Source organism: Mobula hypostoma, chromosome 12 (assembly GCF_963921235.1).
Source record: "Mobula hypostoma chromosome 12, sMobHyp1.1, whole genome shotgun sequence".
Classification (NCBI taxonomy): domain Eukaryota; kingdom Metazoa; phylum Chordata; class Chondrichthyes; order Myliobatiformes; family Myliobatidae; genus Mobula; species Mobula hypostoma.
In genome coordinates, this window is record NC_086108.1 from 21,647,423 (window position 1) to 21,667,448 (window position 20,026).

Sequence of the window (20,026 nt, forward strand, 5' to 3'; positions counted from 1 at the left end):
AACTTTCAAATCTCTTACTCACTCTTCCTTCAGTTAGTCCTGACGAAGGGTCTCGGCCTGAAACGTCGACTGTACCTCTTCCTAGAGATGCTGCCTGGCCTGCTGCGTTCACCAGCAACTTTGATGTGTGTTGCTTGAATTTCCAGCATCTACAGAATTCCTGTTGTTTGCATTTATTATTCTGAGTATCTGTTTTCAGAAGTGGAAACATGTCCAATCTTCCATTCCCAATAGAATATGTACGTATATTTAAAATGATAACTGAATTAAACACCAAAGATGTTCACTGGTTCACTTTGGTACAATCAGCATTTAACGTAATGCTTTAAATTGCACCTTCCTTCTAGGTTATTCACTTCATCGAGATTTTTAAGATAATTCAGAATTCTCTGCTGTTAGTTTGGATTCGGTTTTTCAAGTGGTCACCCATATTACACTTGGGTATCAATACCACTGGCCTCAACCACATGGTATCAAGTTCTTTACTCTGACCATGCCCTATTAAAGAAGTTGCCTCAGATTCAATACTGATTACCATCCATTTATCCAATCAAAGTAAGCCTTGGTTCACAACATCTTTTTCTTTTTAAATCTTTTTATTGAATAAGTATACAAAAAGGTAAGCCATATAGACACTAATACACTGTTAGAATATAATAAAATTACAGAAGATATTAATGCAAAAAAAATACTACGAACAATGGAATTTAAACATAACATACCAAGGTAACATAATAGTATACTAATTTTATATATATATATATCAATAGAGAAAAGGAAACCCCCCCCCAAAAAAAAACCCACCGTGCAACTAACTAAAAGCAAAGCAAAGCAATGGGCTAACTTGAAACCAAACAGAGTTAAACTTAAAATCACGTCCTCAATCCCGACCTCCATTAAAAACAGTAAAAAAAAACAAGAAGGGTATATATTACATTAAATGAAAATATAGAATAAAAGATCTCCAAGTCTGTTCAAATTTAAATGAGGAGTCATAAAGATTGCTTCTAATTTTCTCCAGATTCAAGCATAATATCGTCTGAGAAAACCAAAAAAAGGTAGTTGGAGCATTAAGCTCTTTCCAATGTTGTAAGATACATCTTTTCGCCATTAAAGTAAGAAATGCAATCATTCTACGGGCTGAAGGGGAAAGATTACTGGAAACTTTAGGTAGTCCAAAGATAGCAGTAATAGGGTGAGGAGAGATATCTATATTCAATACCTTGGAGATAATATTAAAAATGTCTCTTCAAAAAGTTTCCAAAGTAGGGCAAGACCAAAACATATGAGTTAAAGAGGCTATCTGCCCCGGACATCTATCACAAGAAGGATTAATATGAGAATAAAAGTGCGCTAACTTATCTTTGGACATATGTGCTCTATGAACAACTTTAAATTGAATTAGGGAATGTTTAGCACGGATAGAGGAAGTATTGACTAATTGTAAAATCTGCCCCCAGTCATCCACGGAAATGGTAAACCCCAATTCCTGTTCCCAATCTACCCTAATCTTATCAAATGGAGCTTTCCTAAGTTTCATAATAATATTATAAATCATAGCCGATGCACCTTTCTGACATGGATTAAGGTTGATTATAGTATCTAAAATGTATGTAGGAGGAAACATTGGAAAGGAAGAAAGTATAGTACTTAGGAAATTTCTAACTTGCAGATATCTAAAAAAATGTATTCTTGATAAGTTATATTTATTAGATAATTGTTCAAAAGACATAAGGGAACCATCTAAAAATAAATCCAAAAACTGTGAAATACCCTTAGTCTTCCAAATTTGAAAAGCACGATCCGTAAAAGAGGGAGGAAAAAATATGATACCTAAAATAGGAATCGCTAACCCAAATTGATTAAGATCAAAAAATTTTCTGAATTGAAACCAAATACGTAAGGTATATTTAACTATCGGGTTAGACACCTGTTTAAGGCGTTTCAAATCAAAAGAAAGAGAGGAACCTAAAATAAAACCAAGTGTAAAACCCTGATCAGATTGTAATTTCAATGCTACCCATTTAGGAATGGATAGTATATCCTGGTCAAGTAACCAGAATTTCATATGTCGAATATTAATTGCCCAATAATAAAATCTAAAGTTAGGTAATGCTAAGCCTCCATCTCTCTTAGCTTTCTGTAAATGTATTTTACCCAGTCTCGGGTTTTTATTCTGCCAAATAAATGAAGAAATTTTAGAGTCAACTTTGTCAAAAAAAAATTTTGGAACAAAGATTGGTAATGCCTGAAATATATATAAAAATTTTGGCAAAAAAAACATCTTAACTGCATTAATACGACCAATCAAAGTTAAATATAAAGGAAACCATTTAGATGAAAGTTGAATAATATGGTCTATTAATGGTAAAAAGTTAGTCTTAAATAAATCTTTGTATTTACACGTAATTTTAATCCCAAGATATGAAAAATAATTATTAATCAATTTAAATGGAAATTTATAATATAAGGGAAGTTGTTTATTAATCGGAAAGAGTTCACTCTTACTAAGATTTAATTTATAACCTGAAAAGAGACCAAATTGTGCTAATAGCTCTAAAACAGCCGGGATGGATTTCTGAGGATTAGAAATATATAAAAGTAAATCATCAGCATAGAGTGATAATTTATGGGACTTTAAGCCCCGAGTTATCCCAGTAATATTTGGAGATTCTCGAATGGCAATTGCAAGAGGTTCTAATGCAATATCAAATAATAAGGGACTAAGAGGACAACCTTGTCGAGTACCTCGAAAAAGAGGGAAAAAAGGTGAACTTAAAGAGTTAGCACGGACCGAGGCCACAGGAGAATGATATCCAGGATATAAATTTCGAGCTAAAATTAAACATTTCAAGCACCTTAAATAAATAAGGCCATTCTACTCTATCAGAAGCTTTCTCAGCATCTAAAGAGATAACACACTCAGGAACATTTTGTGAGGAAGTATAAACGATATTTAACAGTGTGCGAATATTATAAAAAGAGTAACGACCTTTAATAAAACCCGTTTGGTCTTCCGAAATAAGAGAAGGAAGTACTTTTTCTAATCTATTTGCTAATAACTTAGAAAAAACTTTAGAATCAACATTTAATAAAGATATTGGTCTATAAGATGCACATTGAGCAGGATCTTTATCCTTCTTTAATATTAGAGAAATTAATGCTCTATTGAAAGATTCAGGAAGTTTACCAAGTTTCAATGAAGCCTCAAAAACCCTACAGAGCCACGGATTAATGAAGGAGCAAAACATTTATAAAATTCTATGGTAAACCCATCAGGGCCAGGAGCTTTCCCCAAATTCATAGAGAAAATAACATTCTTAATCTCATCCATGGTAATGGGAGTATCTAACATAGAAGACATATCCTGTGAAATCTCAGGGAAGTCTAAATTATCTAAAAAATCATTCATATATTTAGAATCTCGAGGAGACTCTGATTGATATAAGGAAGAGTAAAAATCACAGAAGGTTTGATTAATCCCCACATGATCAAGTATCAGTCGATCATTTTGGTTATAAATCTGATTAATTTGAGATTTAGCATAATTAGACTTCAATTGATTAGCCAACAGTTTGCCAATTTTATCACTGTGTACATAAAATTCACTTCTTGTTTTCTTTAATTGGTTTACAATCGAGGACGAGAGTAATAAACTGTGTTCCATTTGAAGTTCAGTTCTTTGTTTATATAACTCCTCAGAAGGAGCTATAACATATTTCTTATCAATTTCCTTAATCTTGTCCACAATTACCAACTCCTCCTGCTTCAGCTTCTTCCTCAAAGCAGCAGAATACGAGATAATCTGACCACGAATATAAGCTTTAAAAGTGTCCCAAAGAATGTTGACAGAAATATCCTCTGTATAGTTAATTGTAAAAATAAGATCAATCTGTTCATTCATAAAGTTAACAAAGTCCGAGTCCTGAAGCAACAGCGAATTAAAACGCCATTGTCTATTATTTTGTATATTGGCCAGAATTTTAATAGAAAGCTTAAGTGGAGCATGATCCGAAATGGTTATAGAGTCATAATCACATTTAATCACTGAGGAAATAAGACGAGAATCAATAAAGAAATAATCAATTCTTGAATAGGAATGATGAACATGTGAAAAAAAAATCTTTTTCCTGAGGATGCAAAAAACGCCAAATGTCCGTCAACCCAGAATCAGAAAGGAATGAATTAATCAAAGTTGCAGATTTATTAGGTAAGGTCCGTAAAGGAGCCGAATGGTCCAAAGCTGGAGACAAACAGGTATTAAGATCTCCGCCCCAGATCAATGAAAACTCATTCAAATTCGGAAACTGATTAAATACTGATTTATATAATTCCGGACAGTCCATATTAGGAGCATAAACATTAACCAAAACTACTTTTTTATTAAATAGTAAACCACTAACCAATAGAAATCTACCATTCGGATCAGAAATAATATCATGTTGTATAAAAGTAACTGAGGAGTCTATAAAAATAGAGACGCCTCGAATCTTAGCATTGGAGTTCGAATGAAACTGTTGGCCCTTCCAGAATTTAAAAAAACGTAGTCTGTCCCCCCTCCGCACATGGGTCTCTTGTAAAAATAAAATTTGTGCTTTAAGTCTCCGGAACACTTTAAAAACTTTTTTCCTTTTAATAGGATGATTAAGACCATTAGTATTCCAGGAGACAAAATTAATAATAGACTCCATAAACCCTAAAGTCAACCCGCAACAAGGAGGATTGACGATAGGCTTGACCCACGAACCCGGAAAGGGAACAGAACATACAAGAGATACCGGGAAGAAGAACGCAACCAATACTTCAATAATATATATAGCCCAAGAAGAAAGAAACTAAAATGTGAAGCCCCTCCCACCACCTCCCACCCCATGACCCCAAGGCCAAGGCTAAATCTAACACAGACCAGCCCGAAAGAAGCAAGCACTAAAACTACCCCCATGACTTCCGGTATACGCTCCCTAAAAAAAAGTGTAAATATAAAAAAGATCAGCTGATTATAAAACAGTAAAAGAATAAAAAAAGATAACTCAATTAAAATAAACACATAACAGAATAAAAGCCAGAAAATATAAAAAAAACCGCAATAAACCCCAGACCCATAAGTAAACAAAACAACAAAAAAAAGAGATTATTAACATAAACTAGTTATAAAAACCTACAAAACAAAATAGATTTTTAAAAAAACTACAAAATTTAAGGCCACAAAGGAAATACGTAAAATGACGATAAGGAAGTAACCACCCAGAATCCCCTGGGAAAAAGAAAGAAATGATGCAGTTAAAAAGAAAGTTTAGCAACCATATTAAGTAATCAAAAATAAACTTTTCTGCCCAAATAGGGCAAAAAAAAATTAAGACCGACAAATTCACAGCCTCCGATCAACGGAGATAGTTAAAATATTACGATTAAGATGTTGAAGGTGAAAATTGATCCAGATAACTCTGGGCATCCGATGGAGAATCAAAAAAAACGGAGGGCTCCATCCAAAGTGCGAATCCTTAGACGTGCTGGGTAAAGCAGCGCTGGTTTTAAATCCATCTTGTAGAGTTCCGACATCACAGATCTGTAATGAACCCGTTGATCCCGGATTGGTTTACTGAAATCCTCCACGAATCGGAACTTAAGATCCAAAAACTCAATGAAACCTTTAGATCGAAAGAATCGAAACAGTTTCTCCTTGTCTTGAAAGTAATGAAAACGTAAAATGACATGTCTAGGTTTATCTGACCTAGGCGAATATGATGGAACTCTGTGAACACGATCCAATAACGGTGGTTGGTCAGGAAATACAGTAGGAAATGCATCTTTTAAAAGTTGAGAAAAATACTTCATAGGGTTATCGGATTCAACAGCTTCACGCACCCCAGTCATTCGAAGATTCTGCCGTCGCATTCTAGATTCTAAGTCAGAGTTTTTAAAGGTCAGAAAGTCGAGTTTCTTCTTCATTACATTAATTGTTTCTTCGATTTTCTCCATCTTGAGCTCACTTTGTTGCGTGGATTTTTGAAGATCAGATATAGCCGACCGATGTTCCGTAATAGATATTTGTATCTTCTCAATTGAATCGGCAATTTTCTGGAAACTAATTGAAATTTCCTCCCGAATTAGCTCCAATATAGCTTTCAAAGTCACCGGTGGTTCAGTCGGAGGGAAATCAGTACCTTTCGGTTTAACCGGAGGTTTGCCATCCTTCCCGTTTTTTCCATTCTTAGACATAGCAGACCTTAAACGCATCCAATTATCGGAGAGCCCAATTTATTTCAAAGTAAAGTAAAAGTTGATGCCTTAATGGTTAATTAAAATATAGCTGATCATAAGAAAAAAAACTCAGAGGTAATGGAGCGAGTCAAGAACGCGACTTCACTCCATGAGCGCTACCGGAAGTCCCCAACATCTTAAATCACTATTCAATCTTTCCCTTCAAGAGGCAAATGACTTCATCCATTCATTTTATTTCTGATATGTGCAGCCTTTGAACTCTAGTACACAGAGAATAGTTAATAGGGAAACAACTGGTGGAATGCGTTGATGGACTGCTCCACAGAGGACCAGGTTCAGTTCACCAGACAGGCTTCTACATCATAACCTTCTGAGATGTTTGGAAGTACTTCTCTTTTGCAAATAAGTGTTGATCAGGGATGTCAAAGATCTATGCTACAATTACTCAACTGCCTCTGACAAGGAGCTGTCTTTGCTTTGCTTTGCTTGTATCTTTGCCAAGTCAAGAACAAGGACAATTACAGTATATACACATATAAATTATTAGAAATAATTTATCTTGTCAACCATTTAACTAGAATATCAACCCCTTCAAAATGAGAGCATCCATTTTGCTTCTGGATGCTAGCCTGGACTTGAGCCAGCATCAATCCTCGCACTGGAAAGGCTAAAATGTGAACTATTCCATCAACATCCATGCTGTACCATTATACTGTACATCATTGTTCTCCAAAGAATACAGCTCTTTATAACCATCAGTCCCTAATTATAAACATAGAGTCAAAGGGGAGTACAGCACAGAAACAGGCCCTACAGCCTGTCTAGTCCATGCCAAAGCCATTTAAACTGCCTAGTCCCAATGACCTGTAACAGGACCATAGCCCTCCATATCCCTACAATCCACGTACCTATCCAAGAGTTGAAATCAAGCTTGCATGCACCACGTGCTGGCAGCTCATTCCACGTTCTCACAACCCCCTAAGCGAAGCAGCTCCCTGTCATGTTTCCCTTAAACTTCTCACTTTTCACCCTTAACCCATGACCTCTGATTGTAGTCCCACCTACCTCAGTGGAAAAAGCCGGCTTGCATTTACCCAACCTATACTCCTCATAATTTTATATACCTCTTTCAAATCTCCTCGCAATCTTCTACATTCAAAAGAATACAGTCCTAACCTATTTAATCTTTCCTCATAACCCTTGCAAATTTCCTCTGTACTCTCTCAACCTTGTTTACATCTTTCCTGCAGGTAGGTAAACAAAACCACCCATAATACTCCAAATTAGGCCTCACCAAGGACTTATACAACTTCAATATAACATCCCATCTCCTGTACTCAATATATTGATTTATGAAGGTCAACATGCCAAAAGCTCTCTTTACGAACTTATCTACCTGTGACGCCACTTTCAATAAAATATGGACCTATATTCCCAAATTTCCTTATTCTACTATAGCCCTAAATGCCCTAACATTCATTGTGCGAGACCTACTTTGGTTGGTCCTACTGAAGTGCAACACCTCACAATTGTCTATATTAAATTCCATCTGCCATTTATCAGCCCATTTTTCCAGCTGACACAGATCCCTCTGCAAGCCATGATAGCCTTCCTACATGCCCAATCTTGGTGTCATCCACAAATTTGCTAATCACCGCACGATCATCCAGATCATTAATATAAATGACAAACAAAGGACCCAGCATCAATCCCTACAGCACACCACTAGTCAGAGACCTCCAGTCAGAGAGAGAAACCCTCTACCACCACCCTCTGGTTTCTCCCACAAAGCCAAAGTCTAATTAAATTTACTACCTCATCCTGAATGCCAAGCGACTGAACCTTCTTGCCCAGCCTTTCATGCAGGACCTTCTCAAATGCCTTACGAAAGTCCATGTAGACAACATCCACTGCCTTGTCTTAATTCACTTTCCTGATAACTTCCTCGAAAAACTCTATGAGATTGGTTAGATATGAGCTACCATGCACAAAGCCATGCTGAAGTACCTTTAATCAGTCCAGGTCTATCCAAATACTTATATATACGGTCTCTTAGAATACCTTCCAATAACTTTCCCATTACTGATGTCAGACTCACCAGCCTATAATTTCTTGGTTTATATTTGGAACCTTTCTAGAACAGCAGAACAACGTCAGCTATCCTCCAATGCTCTGGTACCTCCCTTATTGCTAAAGATGTTTGAAAATATTTCTGTGAGGGACCCAGCAGTAGGGTCCAAGGAAACACCTAGCCAGTCAGGCCCCAGGGATTTATCCATCCGGATTTGCCACAGGGCAGCAAACACCTCCTCCTCTGTAATCTGTACAGGATCCATGAAGCTGATGCCGCTTTGCCTCACTTGTACAGACTCTGTATCCATCTCCCAAAGGAAATAGCAATGGAAAGAATGTACTTAAAATCTCCCCATCTGTTTTGGCTCCACATAGATTACCATTCTGGTCTACCAGAGGACTAATTTAGTCCCTTGCAATCCTTTTGCTCTTAACATACAGTGCCTATAAAAAAGTATTCACCCCCTTTGCAAGTTTTATTGTTTTACAGCACTGAATCACAGTGGATTTAATTTGGCTTTTTTGTTGACACCAATCAAAAAACAGACACTTTTGTGTCAAACTGAAAACAGATCTCCACAAAGGGATCAAAATTTATTATAATCATTGAAAACAAAATAATTGACTGCATAATTACTCACTCCCTTCAATTAAGTATTTAGTAGATGCACCTTTGGCAGCAATTACAGCCTTGAGTATGTGTGGATAGGTCTCTGTCAACTTTGCACATCTAGACACTGAAACTTTTCCCCATTTTTCTTTACAAAACTGCTCAAGCTCTGTCAGATTGCATGAGGATCATGAGTGAACAGCCCTTTTCAAATCCAGCCACAAATTCTCAATCTGGATTCTGACCTGGCCTCTCCAGAACATTAACTTTGTTGTTTTTAAGCCCCTCCTGTGTAGCTTTGGCTTTATGCTTGGGGTCATTGTCTTGCTGGAAAACAAATCTTCTCCCAAGTCGCAGTTCTCTTGCAGACTGCATCAAGTTTTCCTCCAGGATTTTCCTGTATTTTGCTGCATTCATTTTACCCACTAATTTCACAAGGCTTCCAAGGCCTGCTGCAGTGAAGCATCCCCACAACATGATGCAGCCAACAAGCTTCACAGTAGGGATGACTTTTGATGATGTGCAGTGTTACATCAAACATAGTGTTTAGTCCGATGGCCAAAGAAGCTCAATTTTGGTTTCTTCAGACCATAGAACCTTCTTCCAGTTGACTCTGTTGTCTCCCACATGCCTTCTGGCAAACTAGCCAAGAATTCAAGTGAGTTTTTTCTCAAAAGTGGCTTTCTCTTCACCACTCTCCCATAAAGTTGGGACCAGTGAAGCACTCAGGCAACAGTTGTTGTATGTGTAGTGTCTCCCATCTCAGCCACTGAAGCCTGTAACTCCTCCACAGTTGTCATACGTCTCTGGGTGGCCTCCCTCACTAGTCTCCTTCTTGCACAGCCACTCAGTTTTTGAGTATGGCCTGCTCTAGCTAGATTTAGAGCTGTGCCATATTCTTTCCATTTCTTAATGAGTGACTTAATTGTACTCCAAGGGATATTCAGTGCTTGGAAATTTTCTTGTATCCATCCTGACTCGTGCTTTACAAAAACTTTTTTGTGGAGTTGCTTGGAGTGTTCTTTTGTCTTCATGGTATAGTTTTTGCCAGGATACTGACTCACCAGCAGTTGGACCTTCCAGGTACAGGTATATTTTTACTACAATCAAATGAAACACCTAGCACACAGGTGAGCTCTATTTAACTAATTCCATGACTTCTACAACCAACTTGCTGCACCAGTGATGATTTGGTGTGCCCTAATAAAGGGGATGAATACTTATGCAGCAATTAAATATTTTCTGTTTTATATTTGTTATTAATTTAGATCACTTTGTAGAGATTTGTAGAGTTGATCAGTGTCAAAAAAAACAAATTAAATCAACTGTGATTCATGTTGTAAAACAATAAAACATGAAAGCTTCTGGGAGGAGGGGAGTGAATACATTTTATAGGCACTGTATCTACAGAATCCCTTCGGATTCTCCTTAACCTTGTCTGCTAAGGCAACTTCATGCCTTCTTTTAGCCTTCCTGCTTTCTTTAAGCATTCTCTTGCATTTCCTGTACTCCATAAGCACCTCATTTGTTCCTACTTTCCTATACTTTCTTCCTTTTTTCTCTTAACCAGGGCCTGAATATCTCTTGAAGGTTCCCTACACTTATTATCTTTACTTTTTATTCTGACAGGCACAAAGCTTTGTACTCTCAAAATTTCATTTTTGAAAGCCTCCCACTTTTACACCTTTGCCAGAAAACTGTCCCAAAGCACACGTGCCAGATCATTTCTGATTCCATCAAAATTGGCCTTTCTCTGATTTAGAATCTCAACCCATGGACCTATCTTTTTGCATGTTTACTTTGAACCAATGGCATTGTGGTCACTAGATGCAAAATGTTCTCCTACACAAACTTCTGTCTCATTCCCTAATAGCAGATCCAGTATTGCATGCCATCTCATTGGGACTCCTCCACCACCTCAACTTCTTCTTGCAGAATGTATACAGGACTCATCACAGTCCTCTTCCTCCTAAAATCAATCACCATCTCCCTGCTTTTGGCCACATTCAGGAGCAAATGATTCCTCCCACACCACTCTACAAACTTGTCCACCAGTCCTCTGTACTCCAACTTCTGCCCATCTCTGAAACACCCAACCACCGCAGTCAGAGAACTTCTGCAAGTGACAAGACTCAAATTTGTACTGAAAGTCTGGGGTGTACAGTGTGAACAGAAACAGAAACAGGACAGGCCCTTGTAGTGCTCCAGTGCCACTCACCACCATCTCAGACACAGGACTGCCCAGTCATACCAACTGGGGTCTATCTGTCAGGTAATCAGTAATCCAGATGGTGGATTTGTCTACGCCCATTCTTTGCAGCTTCTCACTCAGAAGAAGTGGCTTTATTGTATTGCATTGAATTATATTCTGATATCATATTCAAATTGTCTGTGGATTTCAGTATGCTTGGTATTAGGCTCAATATGCTTAGACTCAGCCTTTATGTTCATGATGATTCGAGGCTTCCTGGGCAGATTGATTTGGCAATAGCAGCACCATGAGCTCTACAGCATGAATGTGGCCACTCTCCAGAGAAGTTCATATTTCCAGAAGTCATACTCTTGTTCTAAATAATTAACACAAAAAGTAATCTTCAGGAAAAATAAAAATCAGGCTATACTCACCAGTAGGAGCAGGACAGATTCTAATTGGCTTCTGCTTTTGAATGGACATGACTGTTTGAACTGGTTTAATTATAATGGTTTTCCCAGTTAGCCCTGGACTTGGCTGTGAAACTGGTAATGCCGGAATAAAGATGGGCTTTGGTTGAATTGGCTTCTGCTTTGATACATTTGAAGGAACATTTACTGAAACAAAAAAAAATTGTGTTTTTAATTATTTGTGCAAAAATGAGTTATTAAAATAAAAGGTTTTACAAATTTGGTATCAAAGCAGAATTTTGAGAAGTTAAATCATTTCATTTCATGATCAAATGCAAGTAAACAACTTATCCCTGTTCATTAATCTTAACACTTTCAACTTTAAATCTCTTACATCAAACTCTTGGTACACATAATGTAGCTTTAACATTTTTTTATTATTTTAAACACACACACAGAAATAAAAAGAAATTTAAATCAAATTGCTTTTTAAGAACTGCAATTAAATTCAGACTTGCTGAGGCAATTTTGAAAAATACTGCCTATATTTTGGCAATTGACAACACATGTTGGACACTTTGGTGTCTAGTGGCGACAACGGCCAAACACATTCCTGTGCTTACAGTTTCTTTGCCCTACATATGGCCAGTTTCTTCATATCAAACCATAAGACATGTTTCTCTAACACTTTAGAAATCACTAAAGTCATTACCATCTTATGGATTCACATAAGAAGGGAGAAACATGCAAGAAAATATTCATTTCTCTTGGCAATTCATACTGTACAAGACTAGCCAAATTAGTCAACAGAAAAATAATGATCAGCATTTTTCAAAGTGACCAATCTAAACTGCTCACACACTTGGCATACCATCAACAGGTGGATCCAATTGCTCCCGACATCACTTCAAGTAAAACTGTCACTACATTAAAATGTATAACAAAAATAAAACAGAAGGCAATAAATATCTTTAACACAAAGTTGGCTTCAGAGGTATGGTCTTAACACAAACTGTATTTTCTTCCACTTACATAACTTCAGTAACTTTCCTAATCAGTTAGAGCGCAAGTATAATCCTAACACCTCAACATTAATAATATCGCAGTCTAATTTTCAAGACTGTATATGACAACTTTCAGATCCATTCCCCTTCTTGCTGAAACCGACCATCACAACTTGAACAAAACTTTACATCATCTCCTCTCTGATCTCTCAAGCTCTACTCCAACACACCACTTATTCAAATGTTTAATATACAGTTGGCCCTCCGTATCCACGGGTTCTGCATCCACGGATTCAACCAACTGTGGATTGAAAATATTCGAAAAAAAAATTCCTTCAAGTTCCGAAAAGCAAAACTTGTATTTGCCGAGCACTACACTGAATCCACGCAAATGAAGTGATGTGTAGGCATACCCTGCTGTAGTCTCCCGCCATTTCATAGATCCTCAGTCTCTCTCCAGCACTTTTGTTTGAGCATCGTTCGCTACTTGTGTTGTGAGCGAGAGGAAGGTGTTTAAGGCTAGTAAGGGATGGCTGGCTAGCTATGTAAAGCGCTACAGCCTCAAGAACTTAAAGATCACGGGAGAATCGGTATCAGCTAATGCCGGGGCAGCATTAGCGTTCCCAGAAGAGCTACGATGGTTGCGTCTGTACTGAACATATACAGACTTTTTTTTAAAAACGCAAACAACGGGAATTCTGCAGATGCTGGAAATTCAAGCAACACACATCAAAGTTGCTGGTGAACGCAGCAGGCCAGGCAGCATCTCTAGGAAGAGGTACAGTCGACGTTTCAGGCCGAGACCCTTCCCTGAAACGTCGACTGTACCTCTTCCTAGAGATGCTGCCTGGCCTGCTGCGTTCACCAGCAACTTTGATGTGTGTTGCCAGACTTTTTTTCTTGTCATTATTCCCTAAACAATACAGTATAACAACTATTTACATAGCATTTACATTGTATTAGGTATTTAAGTAACCGCAAGATGATTTAAAGTATACGGGAGGATGTGCGTAGGTTATATGCAAATACTACACCATTTTATATAAGGGACTTGAGCATCCGCGGATTTGCTATCCGCAGGAGGTCCTGAAACCAATCCCCCGTGGATACCGAGGGACAACTGTACTTTTAATCCTGTATAATTTCATATCAGGACATTAACATAAATATCTTTAATCAGCATCAATTGACCCAAGAACTCAAAACACCCACCTGTGAAAGCAATAACTGCCATCAATTTTCATAATCTTGATGCTTCAACTCCCATCTCCTCTCCCTTAACTGCAACACTGATAGTAGAATAATCTGCACTTAAAATCCTGAAATTCACTTCCAAATCACTTGGGTTTGCATCATCACTTCTCCCAGTTCTTCATCAGCTTCTTACACTGTCAATTTACTTCTTCACAAGCTACATGCAGTACTGACAATTTTTTCCTTTATTTACCCATTCTTCATTGGCTTGACAGACTATTTCACCTCAAGGTGCAAGTCTGATTTTAATGAAGACATTGCACACTCTTCCTTTCTGCTGGATGGGCCTCGGTATACAAAATCTGAATCTCATTTTCACATCAACCACAATGGTGATAGGTTGGGAGTTTCAAGAATTGGACCTTGTAAAAATAAAGGAACCATAACTTTGGGCCCAATCAGAATGGCAAGTGAATGAATGAATGACACTAATTTTGTCCTCTTAACAATGAAGAATGGAACAGCAACAATGTCTCATGAGACAGATACATACCCCATCCTTGGTGGTAGATGGAATGTGGTTTGCAGAAGCTGCATGAAACATTACTCAAGTTTCAAATTCACTGAGTGCACAGAAGGTACCCTATGTAAATGGAGAGGGTTCTAATTGATTTTTACCCAATTCTTGGCTAATGAGAAGCTTTGAATTTGAGCTGCAGATCATGGAATCTGGACATCTCTGGAAAAACAGCAAGGTTGCTTCAACTTCTACTGAAAAGAGGTGGGGGTTATGCAAACTGGCAACAGAATCATTGCTTCATGCACAAGGCAAAAGAGGGGGGTTATCTGACTACAACAGCTGCTGTAGCCTATTATGCTGGCAATCATAATGTTTACATTTATATTCATGCACTTGGATTTTATAATGCTACATATCAGAAATAAAATCTAACTCCAATATTTCAATATTCCATGAGTAATAATAATTAGGATGGAAAATTATGTGGTTTAGCCAAAGAGATCATTTTTATCTCCAACTCTGGAACAATCAGCATGTAACCAACAATGGGAAAAGCAATTAATTTTGAGATTATATAGCGAATAACTTGAAGTATTCAAAACCTGGGCTTCAACAATTCTTTATGCAGCTGTTTCCACAATTTCCTGGATGTCACGCCCCAGTTAGTACAGATTGGCAAATTTCAAGATGTATGGAGATTTCAAAATCATTATGGAGAAGGATAGTCTGGTCTTCGGGTTGAGAATGTGTATTGGATAAAAGCCAATTTTGATGGTATCAGAATGGCTCTGGCAAGTGTGGAGGTGTTTCCTGGCACAGGCAAGCTTGGTTAGTGGGAGGCCTTCAAAAGCAAACTTTTAAGTGTATAGATCTTGTATTTTCCTGTCACAATAAAAGGCAAGGATAACAGGCTTAGGGGCCTTTGTTTTTGGGAGATATTGAGGCCCTGGTTAAGAAAAAAAAAGTGCATAGCAGGTATAGGCAGCACGGAACAAATGAGATACTGAAGAATAGAAGAAATTCATGGGAATATTTAAGACGGAGGGTTAAAAGAAGGCATGATGTTGCTTTAGCAGACAAGGTGAAGCAGAATCCCGAAAGAGTCTACAGATAGGTTAAGAGCAGAAGAATGACAAGGATCAATACTGGTCCCTTTGAAGATCAGCAAGGTCCAAAAGAGCTCCATGCATGGAGCCAAAAGAGATGAGAAAGATCTTAAACGGATTTTTTGCATCTGTATTTACTTGGGAAACAGACACAGAGTCTATAAAAATGAGGCAAAACAGCAGTGAGGTCATGGACTGTATACGGATTACAGAGGAGGAGGCACTTGCTGTCTTGAGGCAAATTTGGGTGCATAAATCCCCAGGGCCTGACAAGGAGTCCCTTCGGACGATGTGGGAAGCTAACACAGAAAATATGGGAGCCCTTGCTGAGGCATTTAAAACATCCTTAGCCACAGGTGAGGTGTCGAAGCATTGGGGGGTATTTAAATGTTGTTCTGTTGTTGCTAAATGTTGTTCCGTTGTTTTAGAAAGGCTCGAAGAATAAACCGGGAAATTTTGGGACAGTGAGCCTAATGTCAGTAAGTTATTGGAAGGTCTTTTAAGGACTGGATAAATAAGTATTTAGATAGACAGGGACTGATTAGGCCCAGTCAAAATGGGTGGGTGCATGGTAGGTCATGTCAAGCCAAACTATAGAGATTTTCCAGGTTACCAAGAAAGTTGATGACGGAAAAGCAGTAAATATTGTCTACATGGACTTTAGCAAGACCTTTGACAAAATCCTGCATGGGAGGATGATCAAAAAGGTTCAGTCCCTTGGCATTCAAGATGAGGTAGCAAACTGCATTCAACATTGGGAGAATGGTCTGCACTGCGCAGGTGCATGACGTAGCGCGCCAAGGTTTAAAAAGAGGAATTTTCAACGGTTCTTGTTTCAGTCGAAGCAAGCAGCTGAGAAGAAGGGAGTGAAGAAATCACGTAGAAAAAGTCTTTTTTTTTAAACAGTGCTCGGAGAGAAGGGTCTGCACTGCGCAGGCGCATGACGTACGGCGCCAAGGTTTAAAAAGATACCACCATATACAGCGGGCAGCATTGTGAGCAGGCAGTGGAGTGAGAGGGAGCAGAGTGGGACCGCTTTGGCTCAACAGGCTTCGGTGAGAACAGGCAGAGGCCAGGGTAGGTTCCGGTAAGTTTTTTGTCCAGATTGCTGGAGTAGAGAGAATGCCAGGCAGGATTTTGGAATGCTCCTCTTGCAGGATGTGGGAAGTCAGGGAGCCCTCCGGTGTCCCTGACGACGACACCTGCAAGAAGTGCATCCAGCTGCAGCTAATAACAAACTGCGTTAGGGAACTGGAGCAGGAGCTGGATGACCTCTGGATCATTCAGAAGAATGAGGAGATTATAGATAGTAGCTACTATCCAGCCATATTATTTGCCAAGGGAAATCTCGCATGCAATTGTGGTCGTTGTGTACATCGCTGCCTCTGCCAACCCGACGTCAGCAGGTAACATCATTTACACCGTCATAGCCGGACTACAAACCCAGCACCCAAATGCCCTCATTACCATCTCGGGTGACTTCAACCAGGTTACCATGGCTAGAACACTGCCCAACTTCACGCAGTATGTGAGCTGAACAACCAGAGGGGAGAGGACTCTGGATTTGATGTATACTAACGTTAGGGATGCATACAGCCCCTCTCCCCTCCCCCCACTGGGAAGGTCAGATCACAACCTGGTGCATCTAAAACCCTGCTACGTACCTCTGGTGAAAAGTAAACCTGCAACCTCGAGGACAGTGAGAAAATGGTCGAAGGAGGCTTATGAGGCGCTCCAGGGTTGTTTTGAGGTGACAGACTGGAAGGCACTCTGTGAGCCACATGGAGAGGATATTGATGGGCTCACAGAGAGCACCACTGATTACACCAACTTCTGTGTGGACTGCAATGTTCCAACAAGAACTGTCCTTGTTATTCAAAAAATAAGCCATGGGTGACAAAGAACATTAAGGACATCCTGAACTCTAAAAAGAGGGCGTTTAGAGATGGAAATAGGGAGGAGTTGAGGGCAATACAGAGTGACCTGAAGGCCAGGATCAGGGAGGCTAAAGACAGGTACAGGAGGAAGCTTGACTGGAAACTCCAGCAGAACAGCATGACAGAGGTCTGGAGGGGGATGAGGACCATCACTGGGTTCCGGCAAACTAGCAACAGAGGAGCAGAAGGCAGTGTGGACAGGGCCAATGAACTTAACCTGTTCTTTAACAGATTTGACAGTGTGGCCCCTGCCCATCCCACACATGAGCCATCTGTTGTCGGCCCCCAACCAACACATATTCCACTCTCCCCTCCTACCCCTCCTCACAGTCCCCCACCCTGCTCTCATGCCTATACCACGTCCCCACACGAAACCACCACGGTGGGCTTCACAGCTCTACAGGTGAGAAGACAGCTGAAACATCTCAACCCAAGCAAGGCTGCAGGACCGGATGGTGTCAGTACCAGGGTGCTCAAAGCCTGTGCCCCTCAGCTATGTGGAGTACTTCGCCATGTATTCAACCTGAGCCTGAGGCTCCAGAGGGTTCCTGTATTGTGGAAGACGTCCTGCCTCGTCCCTGTGCCAAAGCGGCCTCAATGACTACAGACCAGTGGCATTGACCTCCCACATCATGAAGACCCTAGAGACACTTGTTCTGGAGCTGCTCCGGCCTATGGTCAGGCCACACTTAGATCCCCTCCAGTTCGCCTACCAGCCCCGACTAGGAGTTGAGGATGCCATCGTCTTCCTGCTGAACCGTGTCTACACCCACCTGAACAAGCCAGCGAGCACTGTGAGGGTCATGCTTTTTGACTTCTCCAGTGCGTTCAACACCATCCGCCCTGCTCTGCTGGGGGAGAAGCTGACAGCGATGCAGGTGGATGCTTCCCTGGTACCATGGATTCTTGATTACCTGACTGGCAAACCACAGTACATGTGCTTGCAACACTGTGTGTCCGACAGAGTGATCAGCAGCACTGGGGCTCCACAGGGGACTGTCTTGTCTCCCTTTCTCTTCACCATTTACACCTCAGACTTCAACTACTGCACAGAGTCTTGTCATCTTCAGAAGTTTTCGGATGACTCTGCCATAGTTGGATGCATCAGCAAGGGAGATGAGGCCGAGTACTGGGATACAGTAGGAAACTTCGTCACATGGTGTGAGCAGAATTATCTGCAGCTTAATGTGAAAAAGACTAAGGAGCTGGTGGTAGACCTCAGGAGAGCTAAGGTATCGGTGACCCCTGTTTCCATCCAGGGGGTCAGTGTGGACATGGTGGAGGATTACAAATACCTGGGGATACCAATTGACAATAAACTGGACTGGTGAAAGAACACTGAGGCTGTCTACAAGAAGGGTCAGAGCCGTCTCTATTTCCTGAGGAGACTGAGGTCCTTTAACATCTGCCGAACGATGCTGAGGATGTTCTACGAGTCTGTGGTGGCCAGTGCGCTCATGTTTGCTGTTGTGTGCTGGAGCAGCAGGCTGAGGGTGGCAGACACCAACAGAATCAACAAACTCATTCATAAGGCCAGTGATGTTGTGGGGATGGAACTGACGGTGGTGTCTGAAAAGAGGATGCTGTCTAAGTTGCATGCCATCTTGGTCAATGTCTCCCATCCACTACATAATGTACTGGTTGGGCACAGGAGTACATTCAGCCAGAGACTCATTCCACCGAGATGCAGCACTGAGCATCATAGGAAGTCATTCCTGCCTGTGGCCATCAAACTTTACAACTCCTCCCTTGGAGAGTCAGACATCCTGAGCCAATAGGCTGATCCTGGACTTATTTCATAATTTACTGGCATAATTTACATATTACTATTTAACTATTTATGGTTCTATTACTATTTATTATTTATGGAGCAACTGTAACAAAACCCAATTGCCCCCGGGATTAATAAAGTATGACAATGACTATGACTACAGGGAGGTAGTTACGCGAAAGGAACAGAGCGCAGGAAATTGGGTCACTTTCAGGTGAGGGAAGAGGAAAGGGCAGGCAGAGCAGGGTTCCCCTGTGGCCATTCCCCTCAACAACAAGTATACCACATTGGATACTGTTGCGGGGGATGACTTACCTGGGACAAGCTGCAGTAGCCGGATCTCTGGCACTGAGTCTGGCTCTGCAGTGCAGAAGGGAGGGTGGATAAAGAGGACAGCAGTAGTGATAGGAGACTCGATAGTTAGAGGTGCAGATAGGAGGTTCTGTAGTCGTGACAGAGAATCCAAGATGGTTTGTTGCCTCCCGGGTGCCAGGGTCAAGGATGTCTCTGATTATTTGCATGACATTCTGAAGTGGGAGGGTGATCAACCAGATGTCGTGGTGCACATCGGTACCAGTGACATAGCAAAGAAGAGTGAGGTGGTCCTGGACAGTGAGTATAGAGAGCTTGGTAGGAAGTTGAAAAGCAGGACCTCGAGGGTGGTAATCCTAGGATTGCTACCTGTGCTAAGTGCCAGTGAGGGTAAGAATAGGATGATCTGGAGGATGAACACGTGGCTGAGGAACTGGTGCAGTCATAGTCATAGTCATACTTTATTGATCCCGGAGGAAATTGTTTTTTGTTACAGTTGCACCATAAATAATTAAATAATAATAAAAAACATAAATAAACAGGGGGCAGGATTTCAGATTTCAGGATCATTGGGACCACTTCTGGAGCAGGTGGGACCTGTACAAGAGAGACAGGTTGCACTTGAACTACAAGGGGACCAATATCCTTTCAGGGAGGTTTGTTAGTGCTATTGGGG

General features: G+C 40.2%; 1 protein-coding gene across 1 annotated transcript in view; it reads right to left on the bottom strand.

The window, feature by feature from the left end:
* atf6 (activating transcription factor 6) overlaps window positions 1–20,026 on the bottom strand; it is a 423,807-nt gene that overhangs the window by 333,407 nt on the left and 70,374 nt on the right. The window contains exon 6 of the mRNA XM_063063732.1: window positions 11,531–11,713. Within this exon, the coding sequence (XP_062919802.1) occupies window positions 11,531–11,713 (183 nt within the window). The remainder of the gene's footprint in view (window positions 1–11,530; window positions 11,714–20,026) is intronic.